The following is a 25,132-nucleotide window of genomic DNA, read 5'->3' as shown; positions in this document are numbered from 1 at the left end:
ATGCGGCAAGCAGGGGCACGGCATCCGGCTGTCAGGGTGCTGGTGGGGCACCGCTGCCTACATAGAAGACAGATCAACACTCTAGGTCTGTGACTTCTACAGTAGAGAAACAGACCATGAGGCAGAAAAAAATGGTAAAGGAAGTGGGCAGTTCAGAAAAGTGGGGGTCACCTCCTGGTCATCCAGGTCCCCTCCTCCCCAGGCCTCCCTTCCCTTTGGCTCACCTTGCCCCCTAGGCCCCCAGCTTCCCCTGTGGCTTGACCTTTGCCTTGCCCATGCTGTCTTTGTCTCCTTTACTCCCGATACCTTGTTGGGTTTTACTGCCCGCTGTAGATTCTCGATCCATTTGTCCCTTTCGGCCGCAGAACGACAGGCAAAACATTTTGTTCCTGAAGACGTTGTTACCTAGAGAGAGGTGGGGGTTGAGATGGGGCTCTGGAGGGGAGGTGACTCCTAAGCACCTGAGACACCCCCCATCACCATGTCTTCCCCTCCCTGGCCTACCCTCCTCTCTCCCAGGCCTAGAGGTTTTCTATTTCCTCATCATCCCCACCTGTGCCACTTTCTCCAGGTCTCTGTGCCCTCATCCTCCATCACTCCTGCCCTCCCCAGCCCACTAGACCCAGTACCTCAAAACAGAATTCCTGGCCCAGGATAGAGCTATGCACTGGCTTGATAATGGAATCTTCATCCAAGTTGAGCTCCAAGGCCTCGGCCGCACTGCTAGGGCTCAGCAAGGACTCATGCGAGTGTGACTCCTTGAAGCTCTGCATCAGCCGGGCCCTGGCGGGGAAGGGTCAGGCCACAGGGTCAGGGCCTCACTCTTCTTACACACTCAGGGGCCAGCTCTAGGATGGAGACCTGGGGAAAGAGCCCCGTGAATCCCCTTCCCCCACGGGGACACAGATGAAAAGAACATTGGCCTATCCTTAAGGAAGGACAGGAGGAAAGTGAGAGAAGTCAGGATGCTTTAAGAGACCCCTACCCCCAATTCACACCTGAGGGGGTACTGGGGACACCTGGAAATATCTCAACCCCAAAATGATCCATGAGACAAAAAAAAAAAAAAAAAGAACAGGTGAGCCTGGGACACTTCCAGGTAGGACTTCTAGCTGAAACCAGAGTCTCAATATAAAGGAAAAAAAGTGGAACTCAAGAACCAGAAGTACAAAGAAGATGTCTCTTTGGGCCTGGCACACAGCTAGCATCTAAGAAACATTTAGTGATTCCAAAAAGAATGCATGAAGAGGACAAGGTTGAGCAAAATCAGCAGAAAGAGGGAAAGTAAGTTACAAGAAATAGGAGAAAGCTATGGGCAGAGAAGTGAGAAGGAAGAACTAGGAAATGGGGCCTGGGGAAGAGGAGGAGGTAGGGCAGGAGGGAGCAGGTGGAGGCAAAGCCACGTGCAGAAAGACGGGATGGGAGAAGATGAGGAGGAGCAGGTGGAAAGATGGGCATGGGAACGGGGGTGGGGGGGGCAGAAACTGCCCTCCCCCCCACAGCAGAAGGTACAGAGGGCTGAGGGACGGAGGACATGGGCCACACAATACAGAGGGATGGGATAGTGAGCGGCTGGGAGATGGCTAGGGGAGGAAGAGTGGAGAGCAGTGGGAAAGCGGGAGGGGGAGCTCGGGTGTGGGAGCCTCCATGAAGCTATTTATAGCAGCCCCGTCATCTTGGGCTCCTTTGCCGTCAGCGAGACGCTCCCCCAGCCCCCCACCCCCCACCCCCGCCCCCGCGGCCAGGAATACCATGCCCTCACCCCACACCCCCCCCCCCCACCAGGCTCAAATCCAGCTCTGGTGACATGGGAGGGGGGTAGGGGAAGGTGTGACTCACCTATCCCAACCTTCCTACCTGCCCAATCCTGGGGGCGGGCAGACATGGGGGAAAAGGAAGGACAGGGTTCTCCCTGGGGAGTGACTGGGTGAGGGAGAAACCCAAAGAGGACCCAAGAAGCAGACAACAGAAGCAATATCAGATCTCCTGCACCGCTGGCCTAGGCCTTGGAGACAGTACTCTCTGACAGTACCCTCCCGAATTCTCTGAGGGCTTCTTCCTCATTCTCTAGTCTGTGATTAACCCTAGAGCTTCCCCTGGCCATTCTATCAACCTGTACACTTGTGCCAGCCTCCCCTTCCCTCCTCCATTAGCACCTGCCAGCCTCATCCCCACTTCAACCTGCTGCCATTCCCTCACACCCTGCTCCCTAGCTCACAGTGCTCCCTCTCCTATCAACCCACTGCCCCCTTCTCTGGATCCCTTCAATGTTCCTCCTGGGCTCCACTACTTCTCTGTCCAGTAGAGCTCCCTGAATCCTGGGCTGGAACCCATCCTTCTGTTGTCTGGAAGAGGCCCTCCTTGGCCTCACCTTCATTCCCCATCCTGCCTCTCTGCTTGTCCTCTCCCTGCACCCTGCCCCTCTCCTGCTACTGCCTCTTCTCCATTCTGTCTCCTGCCCCAAAACATCCCTCATCCAATCTGAGGCCTTTGCTCTCTGAGCCCGGACAAGCCCCTGCCCTCCAGTCTCACCCAAGAGCCCCTGTACTGTATCCAACTCATCCACCCCGGCTCTAATCCCTGTACCTGTCATGGTCAGCACTTCGGAAGCGAGGCAGGATCTGGCGAAAGCTGCTGGTCCGGTCAAGTTTGGGTTGTGACTTCGTGCGTTTGATGGAGCTTTTTAACCTCCGGCTCAGGAAGCCTTGCTGGGGTGGGGGTGAAATGGGGATAGGGGTGGGTTGGGGAAAGGTCAGTTCTACGTACTCCCCCCTCAGCTGGTAAAGAGTCCCTGGATGAAAGTGGGAGGGGGTGAAGGGGAGTCTCTAGAGGTGAGGAAACGGAGATGGGAGACCTGCTACCAATTTGTCTTCCTTTGCTCCCAAAGGGTACAAGCTGTGTGTGCGCGCGCGCGCGCGCACACACACACACACACACACACCAGCCTGGAGAAGGTGGGAGGGCTGGTCTGAAAAGCAGGGGGACAGAGCCAAGGAGGGGGAAACCAAAGAGATGGGAAGAGGCAAGTGCGCGCACTCTCACTCTCTCTCCCTGCAGCCCCCTTTCTTAGAACGCTGGGCTCCAGCTGGGGCTGGAGGGGAGGGGGCGCAGCTGGGCCACATCTGGCAAGCGCCTTCACTCACCGAGGGCCGGAAGGGCGCAGCGGGGGCGGCCTCCATGCTGTACTGCTTCCCCCCTGGGACGCTCTTCCTCCTCGAGCGACCCAAGTGGTATTCTGGAGGGGGGCAAAGAGCCAGAAGGGAGGTTGGCAGGGGTCGCTGTCAGCCCAGGTGACCACCACTGACCCCAACCCATTCGCCCACCTCCCTCTACCCCTCAGCTCCAGCCTCACCTACCCCCCGGAAAGCAGCAGGAAGAGCAGCGTCGGCTGAGAGGCTGGCGGCGGGAAGGAGGGGGTAAAGAACCCGAGCCGGAGCCCCCCGAAGGGGATGGGGTGGGAGGCCTTAGGCCCATGACTGGGACTGGCAGTCAGCAGAAGGGCATGGCTGAGGGGGTCAGTAAAACCTCAGTGGTAAAAGGACACTAAAGATCCACACAAGCTAGGTCCTTGGTGCCCACCCCCCCAGGAAGGGGCTAGCTGGGGGGGAGAGTGGGTTAAAAGTCATTGACCTGAGGCAGGCTTTCCCCTCCCCTCAGCTGGGCACATCTTCCACCAGCTCCCCCATCCTGGAACCCCTGTCCATCTGGAGGGCCAGGGCTGCCTCCCATGACCCCCTCCCTGGTCTGGAGGGGGGAAGTCTTAGAAAGGACCTGTGAGGAGTGGCAGGGGAAGAAGCCTGGGGACAGGAAATTCAGGGAAGGGGCAGATGGGGGGAGGGGGAAGAAGGGGCCGGTCCACGTGCACTGCAGTGGCAGGGCCTCAGAAGGGAAGGGGGGTTGGGAGGAAAAGAAAGGAATGCAGGGGAGTGGGGGAGTGGGCAGAGAGTGGGGGGGTGAGCAGTGGAGGTTCAGGGGACTCCCAAGTAAGGGTGGGGAGAGGAAGAGGAGGAGGGGAGGAGAATGCGGATGAAGCTCAGCCTGCCAGGAGTATGGAGGGGTGGCAGCTCGAGGAGGCAAGCTGAAGCTCTGCTGCCAGGGAATTTAGAGGGGCCAAGGGGCTAGAGGAGAATGAAAGTGGGGGCATGCCAAGCTCCGGCTCTAGCTCCAGAATGGCTGCCCAGGCCTGGGCTCCCCCCTCAGCCCCACAGTCACCACTGCAGCCAATGGGGGGGCAGGTGCTGCATCAGGGGCGGGGCTACCATCTCCAAGGCAACAAGAAGCTACAGGCTGGGGGGGGGGGGGCGGGGACCGGAAGAGCTGCCTGTTAACTCTCTAGGTTCCAGAACTAGGCAGGACCACAGCTACATTTTCACTGTCTACTTCCAGAATTGCAAATCACCAGCAACTTGCCCTAGAATCAGTCTCCAGCTTCCCTTTGCCTCTAAAGCCCAGGTGTTAGAAGGTCCGCACACAATAATGTGGGCCCCATGACGCAGGAACCCTTGCAACCCTTGGGAACAGTGTGTAGAGAGCACAGAAACACACACTGAACTGTGGGGGTACGTGTATATAACCACAATACAAAAAAATAGAGATCTAGGTGCTTATGAGACATACAGACAACTGTGAGCAGGGGAGTGCCACAGATCCACATTCTGAGACCTTGAGGCCCACATACCCCCACGGGATATGCTTAGACATATGTGAACACTGCAACAGGGGAGTACACATTTGGACCCAGACACCTGCTGGTGTGGACATGTGGCCCCAGTCCCTTGGGCAATCATGTGGGCAGCACATTACAGAAATGGACACCTAACCCTCACACACACACACACACACACACACACACGCACGACAAGCCAGTTTAATCTCTAAGCTACATGTTTGAATATACCATGATCCCAATCACAGCAAGGTATCCTGGTACCCCAAAAGCACAAACATTCTTCATTCACATGAAAAGTATGACCATATCCACTCCATCACGATCCCTTCTTCTCCCCCAGCCCTTCTCTGACTCTGACGCCTGCACCCATGATTGCTCTCCCAAGAAGGAAAAAATGAGTAAATGCATCAATTACCCTTCTAGGACACACTAAACAATGCATCTAAGGGGTTAGCAAGTCTTTTTCTTAGTTTCTGCCTTTCTCAGGTATGGCTGCCTCACCCCCATTCCAAAGAACCAAACTCAGCCACTTCTCATATGCAAGCTCCCCTAATAAGGGCACAGAGACAAACTTCAAATCCACTAAAATTTTGCTTTGGAACTAAAGAATGGACAGAAAGAGAACAAATTTGCTAACTGGTTTACTTGGTTCTTGGAAGTAACATAACCTTACATGTTACCAGGAACTAAGATCCAGGAGCTCACACATAAGTCACAGGTACATGGAGGCCACATACACATATGGTTACAAAGACTTTCACTAGCACGGGAAAGAAAGTAGAGGATGACAGAAACACAGGACATTCTGTTATTGATGCTGCATTCAGTGACATGTACAGAAACACAGCACAAACCCATGTATACATACAAGCAAACCTGGTAAGTTTACACTGTGATCCTATCCCTGCACAATGTATACACACATGCACACACATAACAGCCACCTACACACACCCGTAACACAGGCATTGTGCACACACCCACACATGTACACACCCTGTGTACACACACAATTGCACTCTCACACACACAGCAAGGGCTTGGACTCCCACCTCTCCAACCTGTCTAATCTTGCCATCACCCACAGAAATCTCCCCCTGCCCTCCAATCCGCCAAATCCCTAACCTTTCCTTCAGCCTTTCTTCCTTGTCATACCCAGCTGGCAGCTCTTGAGGAGAGCCAAGGAGGGAGGCTGCCAGAGCAGGATGAGGAACAGAGTTGGACAGAGCAGAGAAACAGGGGGGTGGGGGGACAAAACTCTGTGCTGAGGACAGGAAACTCTAATGTCAGTCCCTGTGGTGACAGGCCTCACCGTGAGCCAGCCTCTATGCCTGAGTGGCCATCCCTCATCCAGCTAAGCCTGATCTTATACAATCTACACCAGCCAGTGCCCTCTCATTTTGCCCCTTTTCTTCTCTCAAGAGATAGCTTATGAACAGGCCTTTCTGCTCTCCCCACGCCACCTCCCCAGCTCCCAGACCCCTTCTCTCTCCATTTCCATCCAGTTCCCCATCTTAAGCTCTCTTCTCCTCAATCTGGCTTAAATATCTCCTACATTCCCATTCTCCAGCTAGTCCTTCTATCCTAGCCAAGCCTCCCTCATTCCTCGTCACCTCCTTTCTCCCCACTTTTCTACTTTCTCCCTGCTCCTTTCCTTTTCAGCTTTTCTTCCCCCTCTCCCAGACAGATGAGGGGCTCACACCTGCCCAGCCCAAAGGTGTTCCACACATAGTAGGATTCCAAGAAACCCACTCACACACATTCACTCCCTTCCCCCACTCGCACACCACCCACATCCAGACACGCCCTGGACACCCGTGCTGGGATTGACACAGATACCCAGGCCAATGATGGAACACATGCAAAGACACACAGCTGCCACCAGGGACAGAGAAAAATCCTGTTCATGCAGCCACACATCCCTACACACAGGAGACTGACTGGAGATGAGCCCTAGGCAGGGACATGCAAGCTCAGGGTCAGAGGTGACATGTATCAGTATGGCCAGTGGCCCGCCCAGCAGCCTCCTCGGCAGGCATCAGACAGAGGCACGATGAAACAGGACAAGCTTGCACACGGCTGACTGCACATGTGTGCATATGAGGAACTGGGCCCCGGGTACACATGGCATTGACACACGGGGGACAGGAGCATGGACACGAACACATACACCGACACACGGGCTGCCGTCTCCACCACAGGGCTCCGAGACCACCCCACACCGGCCTCCCCCGCGTGCTCGAGACCCCGGCCCCCCCGAGGCCGGTCCCCGACCCCCCACCTCCGCTGTCCCCCTCCAGTTACCATAACTCCCCCCACTCGGAAGATGCAGCGAGAACATGCGGAGGGAGCAGCTGCCGCCGCCGCCGCCGCCGCCGCGGCTCCCCCCCCTCCCCGCGCCCACGCACACGCGCGCCCCCGCCCCCACGCGCGCTCCTCGTCCCCCCGGCCCCGCCCTTACCTCGCACCGCCCCCTGGGGGGGGTCGGGGGTGTCCCCGGTGGGGGAGGGGCCCCGCCCCTGCGCGGGGGAGGGGCGGGGTGCGGCGGGAGAGGGGGCGGCGCGGCCCGGCTCGCGCCGCCCGGCGCGTTGGGGGCGGCGGCGGGGCCCGGGGCGGCCCGGACGGCCGCGCGGTGACGGCCGCGGGAACGGCTCCCTCCGCCGCCGCTCCCGCCGCTGCCGCCGTTGCCCGGGCCCCGCCGCCGTTGCTAGGAGACCGCTGCTGCCGTGGCCGCCTCTGTCACGAGCCCCGTCGCCCGGAGACAGCGCGAGAGAGACGCGGGAGGGGGGCGAGGGGACCCCCAAAACCAACCGGGTCTCCCACCATCCCCTCCCGAGCAGGACCCCCCACCAAAACAGCGGAGGGAACTAGGGGCGGCGGCTCCACCCAGCAGAGGAGGAGCCCTGGATTCCAATGCCCCTCAAAGGTCCGGCGACCTCTCCTGGGCTCCAGCGTCCACAGCCTCAGCACACACCTTCGCGGACCCAGGCCCCCAAGCCCCCAAAGATCCCTCTGTCCCCTGCATAGCCTCCATGCCCTTTACACGTTCTATGTCCCCCTGAAAACCCCCAATGTTCACCAGCCATCAGCCAGCCGTCAACTCTTTCACCAAGCCCTCCCCCCAACTATGTTTACTCCAGGACCCTCCTCCAACCCCTATTGAACCCCCAACACAGCAACCTCCACACACCATCCCCAACTCCGGACACATATGGGTGCCCCCACCCAAAACACACAGGAGACCCATAGAGACCCCAGACCCTTGAGGACTCAGGATAAGGAGAAAGATGGGGATTAGTGGGCAGAGTGGTATCAACCACCTGATAACATGATAAACATGCTCCATGAGCATGTGACAATTCTGGCCTGGACACACAGGTAGGCACATGTGCACACACACAAATCTTTCCCAGACATGGACATGACTCACACACACACACACACACACACACACAGATGTGACAGACATCACACGCATTCTCTGTACACACCACTACCACCACCACCACCACCACCACCCTGGTTTTGCTTCACAGAAATGTGCTATCTGCACACCCCCATGGTCAGAGGTTTCCATGACAATGACACACATCCCTGCCCACCCACCCACCCACCCAAGGTCCCAGAGCTGGCCCCCAAGGGCAATGAGACCTGGGCCTATCAGAAGAGGGCTATATATAGGGAGCTAAGGCCACTGGATCTCTTGGAGGAAGAGAAACTGGGATACTGGATTCCTGAGGGGAGGGGTTGCTGGTGGAAGAAAGGGGTCACCAGGGGTTGGGGGAATAGAGGAACTGGATCCCTAGTCCTGGAAGGGAAATGCAGTGGTAAATGGCAGTGACAAGGGGGTTTCTGGGGGCCGAGGGCATCTCTCTGCACCTTGGCTGCAGATCTCTGTTCTCTGCCTTCATCTCTCCTCACTGTTCCCATGGAAACCTTTTAAGCGAACTTCTCAGGAAGACAAAAATCTTTTTTTAAATGACTAAAGAGGGGGGTAGAAGGGGGGGCAGAAAGAGGGAGGGAGGGGAAGAGACAGATGGAGAGAGGGAGAGAGTTGGAGAGACAGACTGAGCAGATAGCTCCACAGACAGACAGAAAGGAGATGATGGGGGGTCTGATGAAGTTCCACCGGGACCAGGAGGGGTCCGAAAGAGGAAATCAGGAGGGGTGGGGAAAATAAGAGAAATTGGGGAGGAAAGAGAAGGGGGGGGGAACAGGACTGCAGAAAATAGAAGCAGCTGAAGAGAAGAGGGAAAAGGGGGCAAGAAAAGAAGGAGGGCCCACAGGCCAGAAGGTCTGGCTGGAAGAGGAATTGGGAGCGTGGGGGTTGGGCAAAGGTCTGAGGGGGAGGGGAAGGGCAGGAACTAGGTCATTCTCTCCACGATCCCAGACCAAGGGCTGGGAGGGGCAGGGGCAGGAACGCTGGGACGGGAAGCTAAAGATCTAAGGAGACTATTTTTATAAGTACCGGGAAAACAGGCAAACTTCACTGCTGGAGAGGAAAAGGGGAGCGAAACAGAGCAAAGACCACTGGGGCCTCTCACCCACAACCCCGGTCCCGCTCCAGATCCCCGAAGAGGGCGCCTTCTCCTTCCAGGCTCCCACTCGCGGGATGAGAGACTGTGTCGTCGTCTCCTCCTCCTCCTCCTCCTCCTCCTCCCACCCCTAGACAGCTCTCTTTTTCCCGACCCCCACCCCTCCCCTGCAGCCCCGTCCACCTCCAGCCCTGTCCCCGCGACTGTCCAGGGCACGAGAGCCTGCTCGGCCGCCGTACCATGCTCGCCGTGGGGCCGCCCCTCCACTGGCACGGAGACCGTGCGTCTCAGCAGTTTGTTGCGACTGGACTCGCTCCTCCGGTCCCGGATCAGAAGGGGGTGTATCTACGGGATGCGGGGGTGTGTCAGACCTCACCGGCCCCGGCCGGCCTTCGCCTCTCCCTTTCCCACCGAGAAATGGGAACCTCCCTTTCCTCTCCCCCCGGGCCTGCCCACCTTTGGCCCCGGCCCCTGCACACACTCCAAGTGTCTCGGGATGAGTCGGTTTCTTTCTCCCCACTCTCTCCCAGTCTCTCTCCCTCGTTTCCCTCCCGTCCCACCCTCCTCTTTCCTCCATTTCTTTTGAAAACCCCTCCGGGAAATTCTCCCGAAGCCGACTCAGCTATGCCCGCAACCCCGGGGGAGTCTGCTACTCTGGTAATCCCCTTTCCCCTTGACCTTCAGTTCCTCCATTGTCCCCGCTTCTCTCCCAACCTCCCACCTCCCTCACCACCTTCCCTCCCTCCGTGCCTGTCATGGGGGTAGCAGAAGCTGCATTTATAATCAGGATCTACAGCTTGTCTCCCTCCCACGGCCCGGCTTTCGGCCAGACTGGGACCCAACCTCCCCGCTCCCCTCAGAGGGCCCGGTCACCTCCCCCCACCCTTCATCTCCTTCCCTTGCCCCCCACTCAACCACAGTCACTTGCCTCCTTCTCTTGAGCCATTCCCTCTCCCTGAGCCTCATCCCCAGTTCCAATCCTCCAATCTTCTCCAGCTGGACAAGAACCACCCCACCTTGCTAGCCCCTAGCCCCAGATCCACAGCCTACCCACTTCCAGCCCCGTGTGGTTCTACACACTGCTCACCTCCCCATCCACCCCCACCATTCCCACTCAGACCTGTGCCCAGCTCTCATTCCTTCATTACCCCACCCTCATCCTTACAACAATCCCCACTCTTATTGGTTCCAGTTCCCCCAGTTCATCCTACAGACTCCAACCTTTGGTCAAGACCTACAACCACTAGTGAATCACTCAAATGCCCCTCAATGCCTAAAACTTGGGACTTTTGAACCACCTCTGCCTTTAAAGTCATCATGTCCTCCCCTAGACACCTGGATTTCACTCTGTGACCTGGAAGCTCTAACCAGCCTCTCTACACTCTCCTTTGGCTCTCAGGTGCCTCCAAACCCTGGTTAACCCCAACTCTGATTCTAGCCCTGCCTCACCACACCCTCCCCAACAGGATCAGAAGCACATCTCTCATGACCTCACCTGTCTCCAAGGCTACCTATCACTCTCTAAAGCAGGTTACCCAAATCACCCCCACTCCCTGAATCTGGGCATCTACCTTTCATATCTGTACCCTCTGTTTCCTCTGATGAGTCCTCTGCTGCTGACCCAGTGCCCAATTGGAACCCCCCCGCCACCCCCCCCACCCCCCACCCCCACTCTAACAGCTCTGCATGGGCCCCAGCTCCCACACTCTGACTAGTCCCTGCCAACTTCCACTTGAAGTTCTTCAGAAAATGTCCCCTACTTCCAGTTCCCCTCATTCCCCAGGCACCTCTTCCCTTATATCCCCCACCCCCCATTGATGTGCCTGGTGAAAGCCCAACTGGTCTCTCTAAACCCTGACCTCAGGTACCTTCCCAGGCTTCACCACCATTCACACCAAGATCCAGAATGCTATCATTTCTCCCAGTACCCTCTGACCCCCTCTCAGTCCCAGTTTCCCTCAGTCCCCACTCCTCCCATGATAGAGGCAGGCCTGGGAGTGGTGAGTGATGGGTCTTGCTGGGGTGGGGGGAGAACAGGAGAGGGTTCTTGAGGACCACTCAGGAAGTGGTCCCTCCAAAGCAATGCCCATTTTGCCACCCCTTCCCCAAGGCCTTGTTTCTATTTCCTGTCCTAACCTATCCCACAATCTGGGCAGAGCTACAACAGGAGCCACCCCTAAGTCTTCAGAACCACATCTCCTCCCCAACACTGCACATGGCCCTGAAAGATCCCCTGGCCAAGGTGAGAGAATGCCCGCACTTTTGCACACCCCAATCCAAATCTCAATCTCAGTGGCCATCCTCCTCAGACCGCTTGCAAATGTTTCTCTTTTTGCCTTCTCTGTGTCTCTCACCCCTTCGCTAATGAAACCTTTCCTTATCTTTCTCTCTACATTCTCCATGCTACCCAGAGGTCTTTCCCCAGCCTTCCCACTCTGCTCACCTCATCCTCATCCAGCATGAGAAGCTGGTTCCCCGAGATGATGCAGAACCGTGGGTTCCAACCAGGACGATCATATGGGGAATGAACGTATTGGGTTCGATGCATAGGGGGTCCCCGAACATCTAGGGGACAGAGACACACAGAAACGGTAAGGGAGGTTCTATGCACTTAGGAGACAGAGGCCCAAAATGGCAAGAAAAGAGTCCACAAAGTGGGAGTAGGAGACCCCACCCGCCCTGAGATCACAGATGGGGGGGAAGCACATGGTAACTTATTTTAAGGGAACAGAAGATAAGCCTGTATGTCTGGGGGGAAGGAGAGGAGGGGAAATCACATCACAGGGGGCTCTGCAGACTTGAGGAAAGAAATACAGAGGGGTGCTCCAGGAGGGGAATTATATCATGACACAGAGGGTACACATTCAGAGGCAGAGAAAGATAGTCAAGATCTCCATCCATGTCCAAAAAATGAAAAGATTGAGGGTACAGCAGAACTGGCAGAAGAAAAGCACACACAGATGGTGGTGGCAGGGGACAGGGAAGAGGGAGGGCATCTAGACAACTGCAGAAGATAAGGACTTGGAGGGAAGGTGGCTCCCCCAGCTGTAAAACTGAGTGGAAAAAGCTACACAGCTGTGAGAAAGAAGGATGGGGTAGGGGTGTAGGAATATTTGGTCTTGAAATTCTGAGAGCTAAACATCTGGAAAAGAGAGGAAGGGAGGGAGATGACCTGTTCAGAGTCAGAGACAGGAGAGGGCCTCTTCTGCCTCCCCTCTATTCTCAGCTCTTTCCTCCCCTAGCCCAACCCTGCTCAACCTCTAGGGAAAGTTCTGGTTCTTCTGATGGTAGGGGAAGGATAGGTCTTGTCAACATCTGGCTATAGGGGGGCACGGCTAGAGAGTGAGGAGGTAGGAAATATGCCTTTGTTTGAAGGAACAGAGACTGAATCAATCTCTTCTCTCACTCCATGCCCAGAGATCAGAGATTCTATACTGCCCCCTCTCTTCACTTAGTCTCCATAGACAGGATGAAAGCCAACTCCACAGGTGAGGAACCTCTCCAAGGCACAGTGAGGAGCTTGAGGAAAAAAGGGGAAGGAAGAAAGGAAGATCCAGGCCTGGGATGGAGAGGGGGCCTCCAAAAGCTCAAGCTGGGGATGCAGACAAACTTCTAGAAAAGAACAGTAGACCAAGCGTTGCCCATGCTCAGAGGTGCCCCCAGGGGCATCTTACCCAATTTAGCTGTTCTTCCCAATCCCCTATCCCTGCAAACTGTCTCTCTTTTAAATCCCAATGCCACACACCATCACAGGGAACAACAGGCCTTATGGAAGTGAGAAGGAAATCAAATTGGTGACATTAAAGGGATAGAAAATGGGTCTAAGGGATCCCTGGGTGGCGCAGCGGTTTAGTGCCTGCCTTTGGCCCAGGGCGCGATCCTGGAGACCCGGGATCAAATTCCACGTCGGGCTCCCGGTGCACGGAGCCTGCTTCTCCCTCTGCCTATGTCTCTACCTCTCTCTCTCTCTGTGACTATCATAAATTAAAAAAAAAAAATGGGTTTAAGGTATCAGAGTGAGAAACAATTTAGAGGAAGAAGAATCAAATTCTGTCACCTTTACAAGATAATCATGAGTACAGTGCAGGAAAATAACTTGGCCCTTAAACTTCACTGTAACTGAATACGTTGAACAGGAAACTTTTTGAAAAGTCTAGCCCCTTTCTGTCTACAAACGTGTTCTTCAAATTTACCCAAACTGCAAATAAGAGTCAGAGATGAACCCCTAGCATACAATCTTCAGAAACCCCAACACTTTGAGACTTTCACCATCTTAGAGCCATCTCAGAGATTCCATCTGATACCCGCCAGATACAGAGATCACCAGTCCCTGGGCTCTGAGACTGCACACACTGCAGGCAACATGCCCACTGCACTCAGACTCTGAGGACTCCCAGAGGAGAAATCTGTTGATATATCTAATAATTCTTGGAGGGGCTGGTTCAGGCTGCAACCACAGGGAGGCAGGTTAGAGTTCAGGGGATACCTTCCTCCTGGGGAGCAGGGAAGGATACAGGGATCTTAGCTTAGAAGCCACTCTGGAGACATACACCCCACACACACATACTGTCTAGACTTAAGTAAGGATGATTCTGAGAGGCAGATGCAAGAGACAGACCAACACAGCTGAGGAAAGGGAAAAATTTACTAGGATAAGAAGTCCCACAGGGATCAGATGGGGATGCCTTGTAGGCCCTGTTCCAACCATCAAAACCTGCCTCTTTGCACCCAAATCTCCAACACCCCAGGAAGTAGAGGAGACAAGAAAAGAGGAATGGGTGGTAAGAGCTGAGGTGTTAGGGGAAAGTGGGTAGGCATAGATTTGCAGTGACAAGATGGGGAGTGAGGCAGGGACAGAGGATGGCCTGGGAGACAAATCACAGGGATAGATTTCAGAGAAAAGAACGCAGAAATGAGAGTAAATTCCTGGGGACAAGGGAATATACGAGAAGAGCCCAACTGGACATGGGGCAGAGGAAACGAGGTGCACCTAACAGGGGTATTTAGACAAGGGGATCATGAAGGACAGGTGAAGAGGTGGTAGAGATATAAGGGAGCTACCAGATAGAACAGAGGGAGAGAGAATGGACCAGAGAAAGGACTGATATGAGGGAAGGACAGAGGGGGACTCATATAAGGAACGGACACCATATGGGGGGAAAGATATAGGTGAGGGACACCAGAGGAGGGAGGGGGGAATGGTAATAGGGACTGGAGGTGGGGGAGGGGGGTAAAAGTGGTGAAGTGAAGGGAGCGGATAGGACCCCAGGGGATACATTTCACTGCTCAAAGGCCTTAAGGAGGGTCAGAGTCTAGGACAGGGTCCTAACCTGTCCTCTACTTCCATCACTCAAATCTTACTTCTATTGCCCCCTCCCCCCTCAATAAACACACACATAATTTGGCCCTCCCCCTGCCCTGGTCTATCCTCCCCCAGCCCATTCCCTCTCTCCTCTCTTCCCTCCATCTGGACCCTCCATTTCCCCCACCCCCCACTGCCTCCCTCTCTCTCCATCTGGCCCCTTCTTCTTTCCCTCCATCCTCCTCTCTTCTTCAACCCCCTACCATCCTCTGAGCCCTTCCACCGTATTCTACCCCCCATCTTCTTTGCTTTTTTCACCCCTATGTTTTCATTTCTCCCTCCTAGCCCCTCTCCTAAGACTCTGTCCTCCTATTTCCTTAATATTTTCCTCATCTCTCAGCTCCTACCTCCAAATTATTTCTGCAGCTCTTCCCCCAACCCTAGCCTTCTCTCTTCCCACCATTTCTGGCGATCTATTTCCTCTTCATCATTTTCCCCTCAGCCCCCTTCAAAGCCTGTTTCCTGGCGCCTACGGCCCCTAGCTACCCCTACCCTCTGGCCTCCAATCTCTCCTTCCCCACTGCTCCCATCCCAGCCTTCCCGGTCCTCTCTCTCCCTCCATTTCAGCTGCTCCCCTCCCTGGCCCCGGCTCTGCTCCCCCCCCCCCCCGCCCCTGCCCCTCCCCCTCTTGCCCCCCCCCACTGGCCCTCCCCCTCCCCTCCCCACCGTACCTCTGAAGGGGGCATAGGACATCGCGGGGATGCTCCCCCGATGGATGGAGGCGCGAGACCTGCTCATCAGGCCTGGGGGGGAGGGGGCGGGGGGACGGGGGAAAAAGAGAAGAGAGAAAGAGGGGGAGAGAGAGGGGGAGAAGGAGGAGGAGGTGGAGGAGGAGGAGGAGGAGAGAGGAGGAGAGAGGAGCGGAGAGGAGCGGAGAGGAGGAGAGAGGAGGAGGAGGAGGAGAATAGGAGCCAACGGCAGCAGCGGCAGCCGGGAGAGAGGGGGGGGGCGGGGGAGCGAGCAAGAGAGGAGAGAGCAGGAGGAGGAGGAGAGAGAGACTCTGCGGCCCCCACCCCTACTGAGTGAGAACCAGAGAGAGAGACCCCTGACTCAAACACACACCAGACTGAGAGAGAGTACAGTTCTAAAGATGTAGACCTCAGATCCCGAGACTGACAGACCCCAGACCACAGATATCTTGTTGCCCACCCCAGGGGTGGGGATTAATCTGAGGCACAAAACCTGAAATCTAGAGGAAAAGAGACTCTGATCTCAGAGAAAAAAAAAAAAAAAAAAAAGACCCCGGGTCCCCCATTGAGGGAAGGGTCAGAGGTCAAAATATGAGTGTCCAGTTTCAAAAAGGTTCTCCACAGCCACAGAAGTCTTAGACTCTAGAATCAGACAGTGATTTCAGGAACCAAGATCAGAGACCTAGAGTCAAAGAAAAAGATGAGATCCAGATTCAGAAAAAAACAGAGCTAGAATTAGTTCTTAGGGGACTCAGATCCAGAGAGATACCAGACCCCAGACTTAAATCGCAGAGAAAAGAAACTGCAGACTCCGAGACTGATAACTCAAGAAAGAGACAGAGAAACTCCAGACCTGGGGTTTGAGGATGGGGAGAAGGCAGAGGGGCAGGGAGAGATATTCATGTAGCTCAGAGATGTTAAATGCAGAGACCCCCAAGCTCATAAAGAGTTTGAAAGACCTCGAGAAAGAGTCATCAAGCTCCCAGAAACACAGAAACTCCCAAAACAAAAAGGAAACTTGGTCTGGAAAAAGATCCCACTGCAAATACTGAAAGGCCCTACAGAGATCTAGCTCAGAAACTCCAAACCCAAAGACAGAGTTCAGGAAGACCCCATCCTCAGAGATGCAGCTATGAGAGAACTCTGATCAACACCCAGTCACACCCACCCAGCAGGTGGAGACCCCAAAACTTGAAAGGAGGGGGAATACTGGGTAGGGGGAGTGGCAAGAGGCTTTCCTCTGCTGCCTCCCTCCCACCGGTCTCTCCTCTCATTGGCCCCTCTCTCCATTTTTGGGTCACTGGATGTGCTTGGGCCCCAGGGAAGTTATGTAGGACAGGTCCTGGCTCCTAGGGGGATGGGTTAAGGGAAGGAGACCCAAGACTCAGAGGTACACTAGTCCGGGAGAGTTAAATAGGAGGGAGAGTAAGGGACAAAAGGACTATCACTGCTTCCTTGTGTCCTCCATAACCCCAACCCGAAGCCCTCTCTCTCCTCGGCTCCCCCCTTCACCAGTCTGTCTCCTCCTTTGGGGTTTCAATTAGGAAGGCTGAATTGCCCTCAGCCCCATTTTCATCACCCTTTATCCCACTTACAGGGTCTCACTGTCCTTTTAAAATGCATCTTTCCCACCTGACCATCGTCTTGCATTGCCCATCCCTGCCTAATCACTGTCCCCTGCCCAGGGCCAGCTGGCTCCTCAGATTATCGTGGTTCACCACCCAACCCGGCATGTGTCGTCCTGGCCAAAGAGGCAGGGGGCGCTCTCCACCCCTGAGCTTCGATCTTCTCAGACCCGCCCACTCTTTAAGGCCTCGGGAACAGCGCAGGGGCTGTAACTGGGCACACTCTGGGGGTTAAGGACGACTCCCCACGCCACAACCTGACGCATCTAGTCGGCGGGGTCTCCAGCCCCCTTTTCTAGCGCCAGGTCTCTCGTCACGTGGCCTGCGGGGCTGGCCTGTGATTGGCCTCCTCGCGCAGCTCATTGAGGCACGGCCGCCTGAAGACGACCGGCCCCCTCACGTGACAGTGGAACGCCGCTGCGGCTCTCCTCAGGCCGCAATTGGCTGTTTCCGGTTTACTCGGAAACGCGCGTGCCATTTCCGTGCACGTCTGCAGATCCAGCTGCCGATTGGCCAAATTCCCTTTCGCTCCTCCCCCAGCAGGAGGCGGGGCAAACCGGGCCCTGTGAGGGCCAGGATTGGCGGGCTCTGGGGGTTCGGGGCCGGCTTCTACTGTCACGTGGTGTGTGCGGTTTTCTTATCACGTGGGTGCTGCCCAGGTAAGAAGAGGCCGCTCTTCCTGGGTCTGGGGTCCCTTCTCGGCGTTCCGTGCGGTTTTTGGTATTCAACTCCCTGCCAGCGTAGGCTGCATGAGGGGAGGGCGGGCTCCCGCAATCCTGCTCGGCGGAGGGGTGAGTGACCGGCCCCGCCCCTTCCGGTCCTCGAAGCCTCGACCACCGCCCTCACCCAAAACCCTAGAGGTTGGCTCCTGAGGGGGGAGCGAAAGCCGAGTCTGCCTTAGTTAACCAAGTTTCTCTTCCAGCTTCAGGGACCTTTTCCTTCGGTGTGCAGAAGAGGGTGGGCAGGCCTGTCTATTCAAGGGAAGGGTTCCCGAGATGCGACTTCCTCGGGTACTTGTGGGGTGACACCAGGTTCATTTCGTGCTCTCAGGCCGCTCTGCTCCTGTCTCTCCTTTGGATGCCGGCGCTGTTGCCTGTGGCCTCCCGCCTGCTTTTGCTACCCCGAGCTCTGCTGTCCATGGCTTCAGGAAGCCCCCCGTCCCAGCCTTCGCCGGCTTCAAGCTCCGGCTATGTTCCCGGCTCTGTCTCTGCAGCCTTTGTCACCTGCCCCAACGAGAAGGTCGCCAAGGAGATCGCCAGGTGGGGGGCCTCAGTGTGGAGCCAGGAAGGAGGATCATGACGGAGAGGGTTGGGGGTGGGAAAGAGTGCGCTCCCTAGCTTCCTGCCTGATCTCGGGCTTTGGAACCCTGTCTCTGGGCTGCCAGTGCAGAAAGTCAGGTCATAGGGCGTTCTGAATGAGGCTTTGTCTTCACCTTCAGGGCTGTGGTGGAGAAGCGGCTGGCAGCCTGCGTTAACCTCATCCCTCAGATTACATCCATGTGAGTCAGGAGTTGGGGGGTTAACCTAATTTTAGGGGCTTATGGGCAGTACTTTTCCTTGAGGACAATCTTTGCTCCCTAAACACTCTCCCTAACCTTTTCAGCTATGAGTGGAAAGGAAAGATTGAGGAAGACAATGAGGTGCTGATGGTGAGAAACATTTTCCCATCCGATGAAACCTCAATTCCCTGACTCTCATCCCTCTCCCTCATCTGATATCCTGGAATCAACCCCACTCCTTGATTCAGTCATGTTTATCTTTGCCTCTTAGATGATTAAAACCCAAAGTTCCTTGGTTCCAGCTTTGACAGATTTCATTCGGTGAGAATTTTGACGTGGGTAGCCATGACGGTGTGGGGGTCGGGCACTTGCTGGGTGGTCTCGGGGTGGGGGCTCCTTTAGGTATATCTTTTGAGTGATCCCCTCCCATTTTTCCACAGTTCTGTGCACCCTTATGAAGTGGCTGAAGTGATTGCATTGCCTGTGGAGCAGGGGAACTCCCCATACCTGCATTGGGTGCGCCAGGTTACAGAGTCAGTTTCAGACTCCAGCACAGCCCTACCGTGATGAACCCTGTCTCTGCCATGTTCCTCTCATATACTTCAATGCCCTTGACTTCCAGGTGATGACTGGGCCCCTAATAAATCCTGTCTGTAGTTCACTCTGCCTTTTTCCTTGTCACATATGTGAATTTGGCTGGGAAGATTAGAAGTGCTTCTAGTCCCTGGTGTTCTCATCTTCCAGAATGACCCAGGGCTGCTAGATTTGTTTATTTACCTTTATTTCAATCATACAGAGTCTGGGACCCCTTATCATTCCCCCCCTCCTCAGTCTCCGTCCCCAGGGGTTAAATAATTTTAAAAAATATTTAAAAAGCTGTAACAAAATAACATCAAAGGAAATAGGAAGAGGGATGGAGGAAGGGTCAGGAATCGGGAAGGGAATAGAGAAGAGAGAGCCTCTTCCCCAGACCCCTCACCTGGATTCCAGCCTGGGCAGTAGGGAGAACTATCCCCCTACCTCCCCAGGTACATCCCAGCTGTAGGTGAGGTCAGAGGTCAGGGTATGAAAGTGCCGGTGTGTGTGAATGGGGAAGTAGGCAGAGGCAGGCTGTTCAGAAGATGCCCCCACCTCCCCACTCAACCAGGTACTGCACAGAACCATCAGGCCGTACTCTCCGAGCAAGGACCCGGACAGGGTCCCCTCGGGATAGGTAACCAACCCCACCTCGGACTCCTCCCCCAGTCCCAGGAGACAAACTACGGCACAGGGGAGAAGGGGGTGCAGAGCGTCTAGGAAGACCTGGGGAGGGGGCTGGGACTGAGGAAGATGAGGCAGTCATCGAGTGGGGGGCACTTTTAGGGATGTCTGTGGGGAAACCAATGTGAAGTTCCAGGGGTGACCTAGGGAGAGAAGGCAATCGTGAGTCCAGATGCTGATAAGGATGGACCAAAAACGGAGCTGACATGTGAATCAGAGGCACCAAGATATCACATTAGAGACTGAGGAACTTAAGAGCACACAGGTGAAGAGGGGTGGCACAGGTAAAGGGGTAGAATCTCACCTGTCTGGGGGTTCACCATCCCCAGAGGTCCCTGCGGTGCTGGCAGAGGGGTGGAAGGAAGCGAACATCCGGATGGGACTGCTGGGTTTAGGGAGGGGGAAAGTCAGGACCCGAAGCAGGGGAACAGGATCCTCTCCCACGAAGAAGAGCAAAGCTCAAACAGCCCCAAGGAATCCCCATCCCCAGAACACTAGAGATCCAGACATTGGTTCTGGAAGTATCTCTAGGACAAGAAGTGGGTAGCCAAGTGGGAGACGGACAATAATTCTGGGTAAGAAAGTCCAGAAGATGTAGACAATCGAAGGAGAGATTCTAAGGGTACATGCATCTGCTTGGAATGAGGAAGGAGCACTGACCTGGGCAGGCAGCGGGCGTCTGTGGGCCGGAAGTTGTAGCCGCTGCTGCCCTGGTAACTCTGGTTAGGGCTGGGGGATGGTGGAGACACTGAGGCCTAGAAGAAGGAGCAAAGGACTGAGAGGGAATCCTTGATTCCTTCCCACACCACCATTTGGCTCCACGGGGGTGCCCCTGCCCCTGTACCTGCAGTGCCCTCTGCAGACGAGCCCGCTCCCTTTGCTCCGGGGGCTCGGGCTGATTGCGCACTGCTGAGGGTGGCCCCAGCTCCTCCATTTTCCCCTTCTGCCTCCTCCTCAGGGGCTCTGGCTCCGGCCTCCGGCGCTTCCCCAGGGGACGTGAGACCCCTCCCCCAGGGCCCTGCCCTGAAGGGAAGCTGTAAGAGGCCTCCTTATCCCCCCAGCCCCCTCCCGGACACCCCAAAGACCTCCCCATATCCATACATATGCCTCCCTCCATTAATACCCTGAGAACTTCCCCATCCTCCCTGGACCAGTGACCTGGTGGGGGCTCTGTCTCCAGTAAGGGGCTCCACAGGGGGAGGGATCCGAGCATGGAGACCAAACAAGCATTTCCTCTTCTTAATCTCCCTCCCTGAAATGAAACTGGGGTGAGAAAAGAAATGATATAGGGTCAGTGCCATAATAAAGGGCCCCTCTGATGCTATTATTCAATCTTTTTCAGAGATGATCTTCCAGGTGAGTCGCAGCCCCTTCCCTCCCAGGCTTCCATATTTGCGTCTGCATTTCTTTCTGAACCTCTTTCCAACTCACCGGTCTTTGTGGCTGTTGAGAGCAGAGAGGAGTTTGGAAGAACGTTCTCCCTTGGGGGTGTCTGAGAGCTGGGAAAGGAGAATGGGATCAGGGGAGAAGTAGTCCCTCTCCCTTCTCCCTTTCTCCATCCTTCCCTGTTCCACTCTCACCCCCAAAGCCTCAATACCCCTTACCTCCCCGAGGAGCAAACTGTCCCAATTCTCAGAGGTGAAGGGGAGGATCTCGCGGTCAAAATCAAAGTATTTTTTCTTACAGCAAACGCTGAGGTGATAGAGGACGAGATGGGCCACATCCACCCTGGAGAAATAATGATTTGTCAATACAAAAGCCTGGAGAGCCCAAGGTGGGAGGCTGGGGGTGCTGAGAGAGGAGCCATGTGGAGGTGGTGCCCACTCACCAGCGAAGCTGTAGCCTCCTGACCTTCTCAGGGCCACCCCGACACACACAGCATTCGAACTCGTAGAACCTGGAAGTGGGCGAGGGGGAGAGAGCGTGGAGGACTTATGAATAAGGATGGGGTGCGTAGGGGAGGTGAGCTTCAGAGGCTGGGGAGACATGGAGCTGAAGCAGCATGGGGGCCTGAGAGGGTAGAGCAGGGCAAGAGTATTCTCCCTTGGCTCCCAGAGAGCCAGCCCCATCTCACCTGTCCCCGTAGAGGAGCGGCTTGCTCAGACACTGGGTGCAGGCCTCATGGAACCACTGCAGGCAGCTCTGGCACTGCAACATTTTCAGGTTCCACCTGAGAGGGAACACAGGACTGGTGACCTCCAGACACTGCCCCGACCTGAATGGCCCCAAACCCTACTCACCACCTACTTCTGCTTTCTTCAGCACTCCCTTCATCCTATTTTTTCTCCTTCATTCCCCAGGATCCCCCCACCCACTCCATCATTCATTCCCTCCCCACCACTCCTCCACCCCTGTCCCTCATTTACTCACTCCCCAGGGCCACCACAGTAACAGTAGCTCTGCTGTCGGTTGCTCAGATGTCCAGCGTCCCAGTCTAGCCCCTTTAGTCCATATGGCAGTGACAGCTTCATGCCCAGCATGGCCCGGGCATAGGGGCCCTTCTTCAGTGCACCCCCCCTCTGCAGGGAGGAAACAGGCCACCTCAGACGGGTAGGGAACAGGAAGGCTTGGGAGAGGTGGTGGGGGAGGCTCCCACAGAATGGTGACCTTACCTTGGTGGCAATGGCAAAGACACACTGGCGACAGACCCAGGATGTGCCCTCTCCCTCTCCAGGGGCTGGGGCTCTTGGAACGTGGCAGTCCTGGTGATAAGCTGAATAATGATAATATTGATGGTAGACCATTTATTGCACAATATACCTGTGTGTGCTAGTGACTGGGATAGGAGGAGTCTGGGCCACCTCATTTCATCTTTGACTGTGATCTGGCTGCAGTAGATAAGTTACCCTTATTTTACAGGTGAGGAGACAGGCTCCTAGGGGCTTGGGAATTTGCCCAAGGTTTTATGGTTAGTAAAGGTGTATTTGAACCATCCTCTGTCTACAAAGCCCACACCTCCTGATTCCATGGCTATTTCTCCCTGTGCTGGAAGAGAGGTTACAGAGTTGAGCAGACTGGCCAGAGCAGTGGCTTGGGGACTCAGCCAGGACAGGTGGCCTAAGGATCAGTGGTGGAGGGAAGACTTAGAGGCAGCCTGGAAGGTTCAGGGCAAGCTAGACCATTTAGGTATCCTGCCCTCTCACCGTGGCGACACTTCTCACAGCTGACCAGCCGGTTTCCAGGGACCACAGTCTCAGAGCGACAGACACAGCAGAGGAGTTCCTCCCCGGGGAGGGCAGCTGTGAGGGAACAGTGTTGTGGGGCCTGTCCTTAAGCCCCCTTTACATCCCCCAAGCCAGGTTTCTGCTTTCCACAGCATGCATATATTTGGGCCTCTAAGGTCTCACCAGGGCTAATGTCTTTCCATAGAACCAGAAACTGGGAATCGTCCTCAAACTGGACCAGACACACCTCCCGGGAACTGTCCACCTGGAATGGATGAGCACAGGAGATGAAACAGGAATCGGAACTACATAAGGAGAATGGGGGGAAGGTAATAAGTCAGAAGTCAAAGGTCTTACTTTCTTGATGGTCCCCAAGTATAGCAGTCCATCCGTCCACCTGGCCAGCACATCTTGACCCTCCCAAAGTCGAGGCCTGGGGCCTGAGGTGGGAGCAGGGGAGGCTGGGTCCCAAAGTGGGGGGGCACCAGAGCGGCTCAGCCGGGGGGGCTGTGCCATTGCATCCTGGGGGGGGGGGCTATCCAGAAGTGGGATGGGAGAAGGTTATGAATGTTGAGAAACTGTCCCCATTTTTCTATGCCTCAAGGACTCAAGCAGCTGTGCTACCAGTCTCCAAATATGAAATACCTGGATAGGAAATCACACAGCACCCCTCCCAAGCTTCATGACTCCAGCTTTTCCAACTCTGGTGACTGGCTCTCCTCTCCCTAACACCCCCCACCCCCCAACCTAGTTCTCTAGTTTCCCAGCTTCCAGAGCTCCCCTGGGATACTGTATCCTGGCCTTGAGATTTTAGGAGGAATGATGGTTGCAGAAGCAAAGGTTACCATTCAGTTTCTACTGTCACCTTCTGTTTAGAGATACTGTAATTGGGGTGTTCTGCTACCCAGAGAATGTGTTTTGGGAGCTTTTCTGGAAATGTTTTCCAAATTAGAAACGGCTGCCTCCCCGGGCCCCTGTGTCTCCAGAACAATAATCCCGATGCCAGGTTATGGCAGGTCACCCTCAAATACGGGGCTCCCTGTCCCCCGGGTTAGATAACTTCCTTGAGTGCCCTGGGAGGGGGGCGTGTCCCAGTCCCGGTCTCTACTCCCCAGGACAGCGAGTCCGAGAGGGGACTTGAGTCAGCCCAGCGCGAGCTGATGCCTGGGCGGCGAGGCTCTCCCGCCCGCGCCCTGCGCGCCGACCCCCGGCTCCCTGCCCCCCCCCACGGGCGCCTCCCGCCGCCTCCTTACCAGTGACAGCTGGGGCCGCCGGGAGCCGGGCAGAGGCAGACGTGGGAGACCGAGGCGAACCCCCCGCGCGGGGAGGGCACGTCTGGGCGTCGGAGGGCGGGCAGGCAAGGGCCGGGGGGTCCCCAGGCCCAGCCCCTCCGTCCCGGCAGCTCTGGGGCGTATGACGCAGCAGCCAAAGCAGCGGCAGCGGCAGGAGGAGGCGGCGGGGGGAAGGAGGGGAGGGGAGGGGAGGGACAAACCGGCTCGGGGGGAGGGTAGTGGGAGGGGAGGACTGAGGGGAAGGAGGAGCCGGGGGGGGGGCGGGCACCACCTCACCCCACCTCCCTCACCTCCAACGGGCCTGGAGGGCGCCGAACGGGTGGCGGCCTCCCCACGGCTGGGGCGGGTGGAAAGTCAAGACCCAGTGCGAGAGGGAATCCCTGCAGCCCCTTCCTCGGAGGGAGATCCGCCCTCGGGGCAGCAGGGAATCCCCCCCTTCCCCGCAGCTGGTCTCCAGCCTGGCCCCCGCCCCATGCCACATCCGTTAACTGCCCCCCCAACCTCCATGGTCACTCCAAGTCCCGCCCCTCGGCCCCAGTTCACGACCCCGCCCCCCATTCACCCGTCCCGTCGCCCCCGCCACGCCCTCCTCCCTCGAGTGCCCCGCCTTCCTCCCGCCTTTGCCCCGGCCCCGCCCTCCCCGTGGTAAGTCTCCCCCCGCCACACCGCCGCCGCGCTTCTGCGCATGCGTGACCCCTCCCGCGCGCGGCACCTGGGTGGACCGAGCCCCTCCTTTGCCGGGCGGTGGCCGTTGGCGGTTGGCGCGAGCGAGTCAGCGGGCGTGCAGCCCACCCAGCGCCTGTAGGGCGGGTACACGGACCGGGAGAGCTAGTAGCGAGGCGGTAACGCCGCCGAGAGCCAGCCAATGGGCAGCGGGCGGGCCGGCCCCAGTTCTTCGAATGGGACGGCAAGGAAAGAGCGGGAGGGAGAGCCCGCAGTTTGCAGGAGGGCTCGCTGGCCCGGCCTCTGGACTCGGGCTTCCACTTTCCCGCACCCACCAGACGAGCTCTCCGCGTGGAGCTGGGTGGCCTGCGGCAA

At 56.4% G+C, this 25,132-nt stretch overlaps 3 protein-coding genes across 28 annotated transcripts in view; 1 reads left to right on the top strand and 2 right to left on the bottom strand.

Moving 5' to 3' along the window:
- SYNGAP1 (synaptic Ras GTPase activating protein 1) overlaps positions 1-17,279 on the bottom strand; it is a 33,581-nt gene extending 16,302 nt beyond the window's left edge. For 7 of the 15 annotated variants that reach the window (XR_005367557.1, XR_005367558.1, XM_038553731.1 and 4 more), the window contains exons 1-7: positions 17,138-17,278; positions 11,648-11,769; positions 9,444-9,549; positions 3,144-3,235; positions 2,587-2,708; positions 630-783; positions 307-405 (exon numbers count right to left, since the gene is read on the bottom strand). Coding sequence is in view for 13 of the 15 variants with exons in the window: in XM_038553731.1 (XP_038409659.1) it covers positions 307-405; positions 630-783; positions 2,587-2,708; positions 3,144-3,235; positions 9,444-9,549; positions 11,648-11,769; positions 17,138-17,243 (801 nt within the window). In the remaining 2 variants the exon portion in view is untranslated. Of the gene's footprint in view, positions 1-306; positions 406-629; positions 784-2,586; positions 2,709-3,143; positions 3,236-3,356; positions 3,863-6,973; positions 7,057-7,130; positions 7,178-9,213; positions 9,340-9,443; positions 9,550-11,647; positions 11,770-15,237; positions 15,318-17,137 lie in introns of those variants that run through there. The other 8 variants (XM_038553727.1, XM_038553728.1, XM_038553730.1 and 5 more) reach the window with 6 other exon arrangements.
- A 105-nt stretch (positions 17,280-17,384) lies between these two features.
- CUTA (cutA divalent cation tolerance homolog) lies at positions 17,385-19,039 on the top strand. 7 transcript variants are annotated; one of them, XM_038553746.1, is made up of 6 exons: positions 17,385-17,539; positions 17,931-18,139; positions 18,319-18,378; positions 18,483-18,528; positions 18,650-18,699; positions 18,819-19,039. In XM_038553746.1, the coding sequence occupies exons 2-6, from the start codon at positions 17,958-17,960 to the stop codon at positions 18,943-18,945; spliced, it is 465 nt and encodes a 154-aa protein (XP_038409674.1). In that variant the 5' UTR covers positions 17,385-17,539; positions 17,931-17,957; the 3' UTR covers positions 18,946-19,039. The 7 variants fall into 7 exon arrangements, with proteins under 7 accessions (XP_038409674.1, XP_038409673.1, XP_038409677.1 ...); XM_038553745.1 differs by having other exon boundaries at positions 17,535-17,671; XM_038553749.1 differs by lacking the exon at positions 17,385-17,539 and adding an exon at positions 17,556-17,600.
- Positions 19,040-19,142: 103 nt separating this feature from the next.
- PHF1 (PHD finger protein 1) lies at positions 19,143-24,184 on the bottom strand. Of its 6 annotated transcripts, none has more exons than XM_038553737.1 (15): positions 24,056-24,184; positions 23,160-23,337; positions 22,986-23,067; positions 22,782-22,877; positions 22,251-22,351; positions 22,009-22,157; positions 21,713-21,808; positions 21,467-21,535; positions 21,243-21,366; positions 21,070-21,137; positions 20,797-20,901; positions 20,483-20,672; positions 20,299-20,393; positions 19,943-20,023; positions 19,143-19,781 (listed from the first exon to the last, which is right to left on the bottom strand). In XM_038553737.1, the coding sequence occupies exons 2-15, from the start codon at positions 23,316-23,318 to the stop codon at positions 19,493-19,495; spliced, it is 1,704 nt and encodes a 567-aa protein (XP_038409665.1). In that variant the 5' UTR covers positions 23,319-23,337; positions 24,056-24,184; the 3' UTR covers positions 19,143-19,492. The 6 variants fall into 6 exon arrangements, with proteins under 6 accessions (XP_038409665.1, XP_038409666.1, XP_038409667.1 ...); XM_038553738.1 differs by having other exon boundaries at positions 19,943-20,020; XM_038553739.1 differs by lacking the exon at positions 19,943-20,023.
- Between the last annotated feature and the right edge of the window lie 948 nt (positions 24,185-25,132).

This window comes from Canis lupus, chromosome 12, assembly GCF_011100685.1.
Source record: "Canis lupus familiaris isolate Mischka breed German Shepherd chromosome 12, alternate assembly UU_Cfam_GSD_1.0, whole genome shotgun sequence".
NCBI lineage: Eukaryota > Metazoa > Chordata > Mammalia > Carnivora > Canidae > Canis > Canis lupus.
The sequence above is the reverse complement of the archived record's forward strand: the minus strand, read 5'-3'. Positions and strand labels throughout refer to the sequence as shown.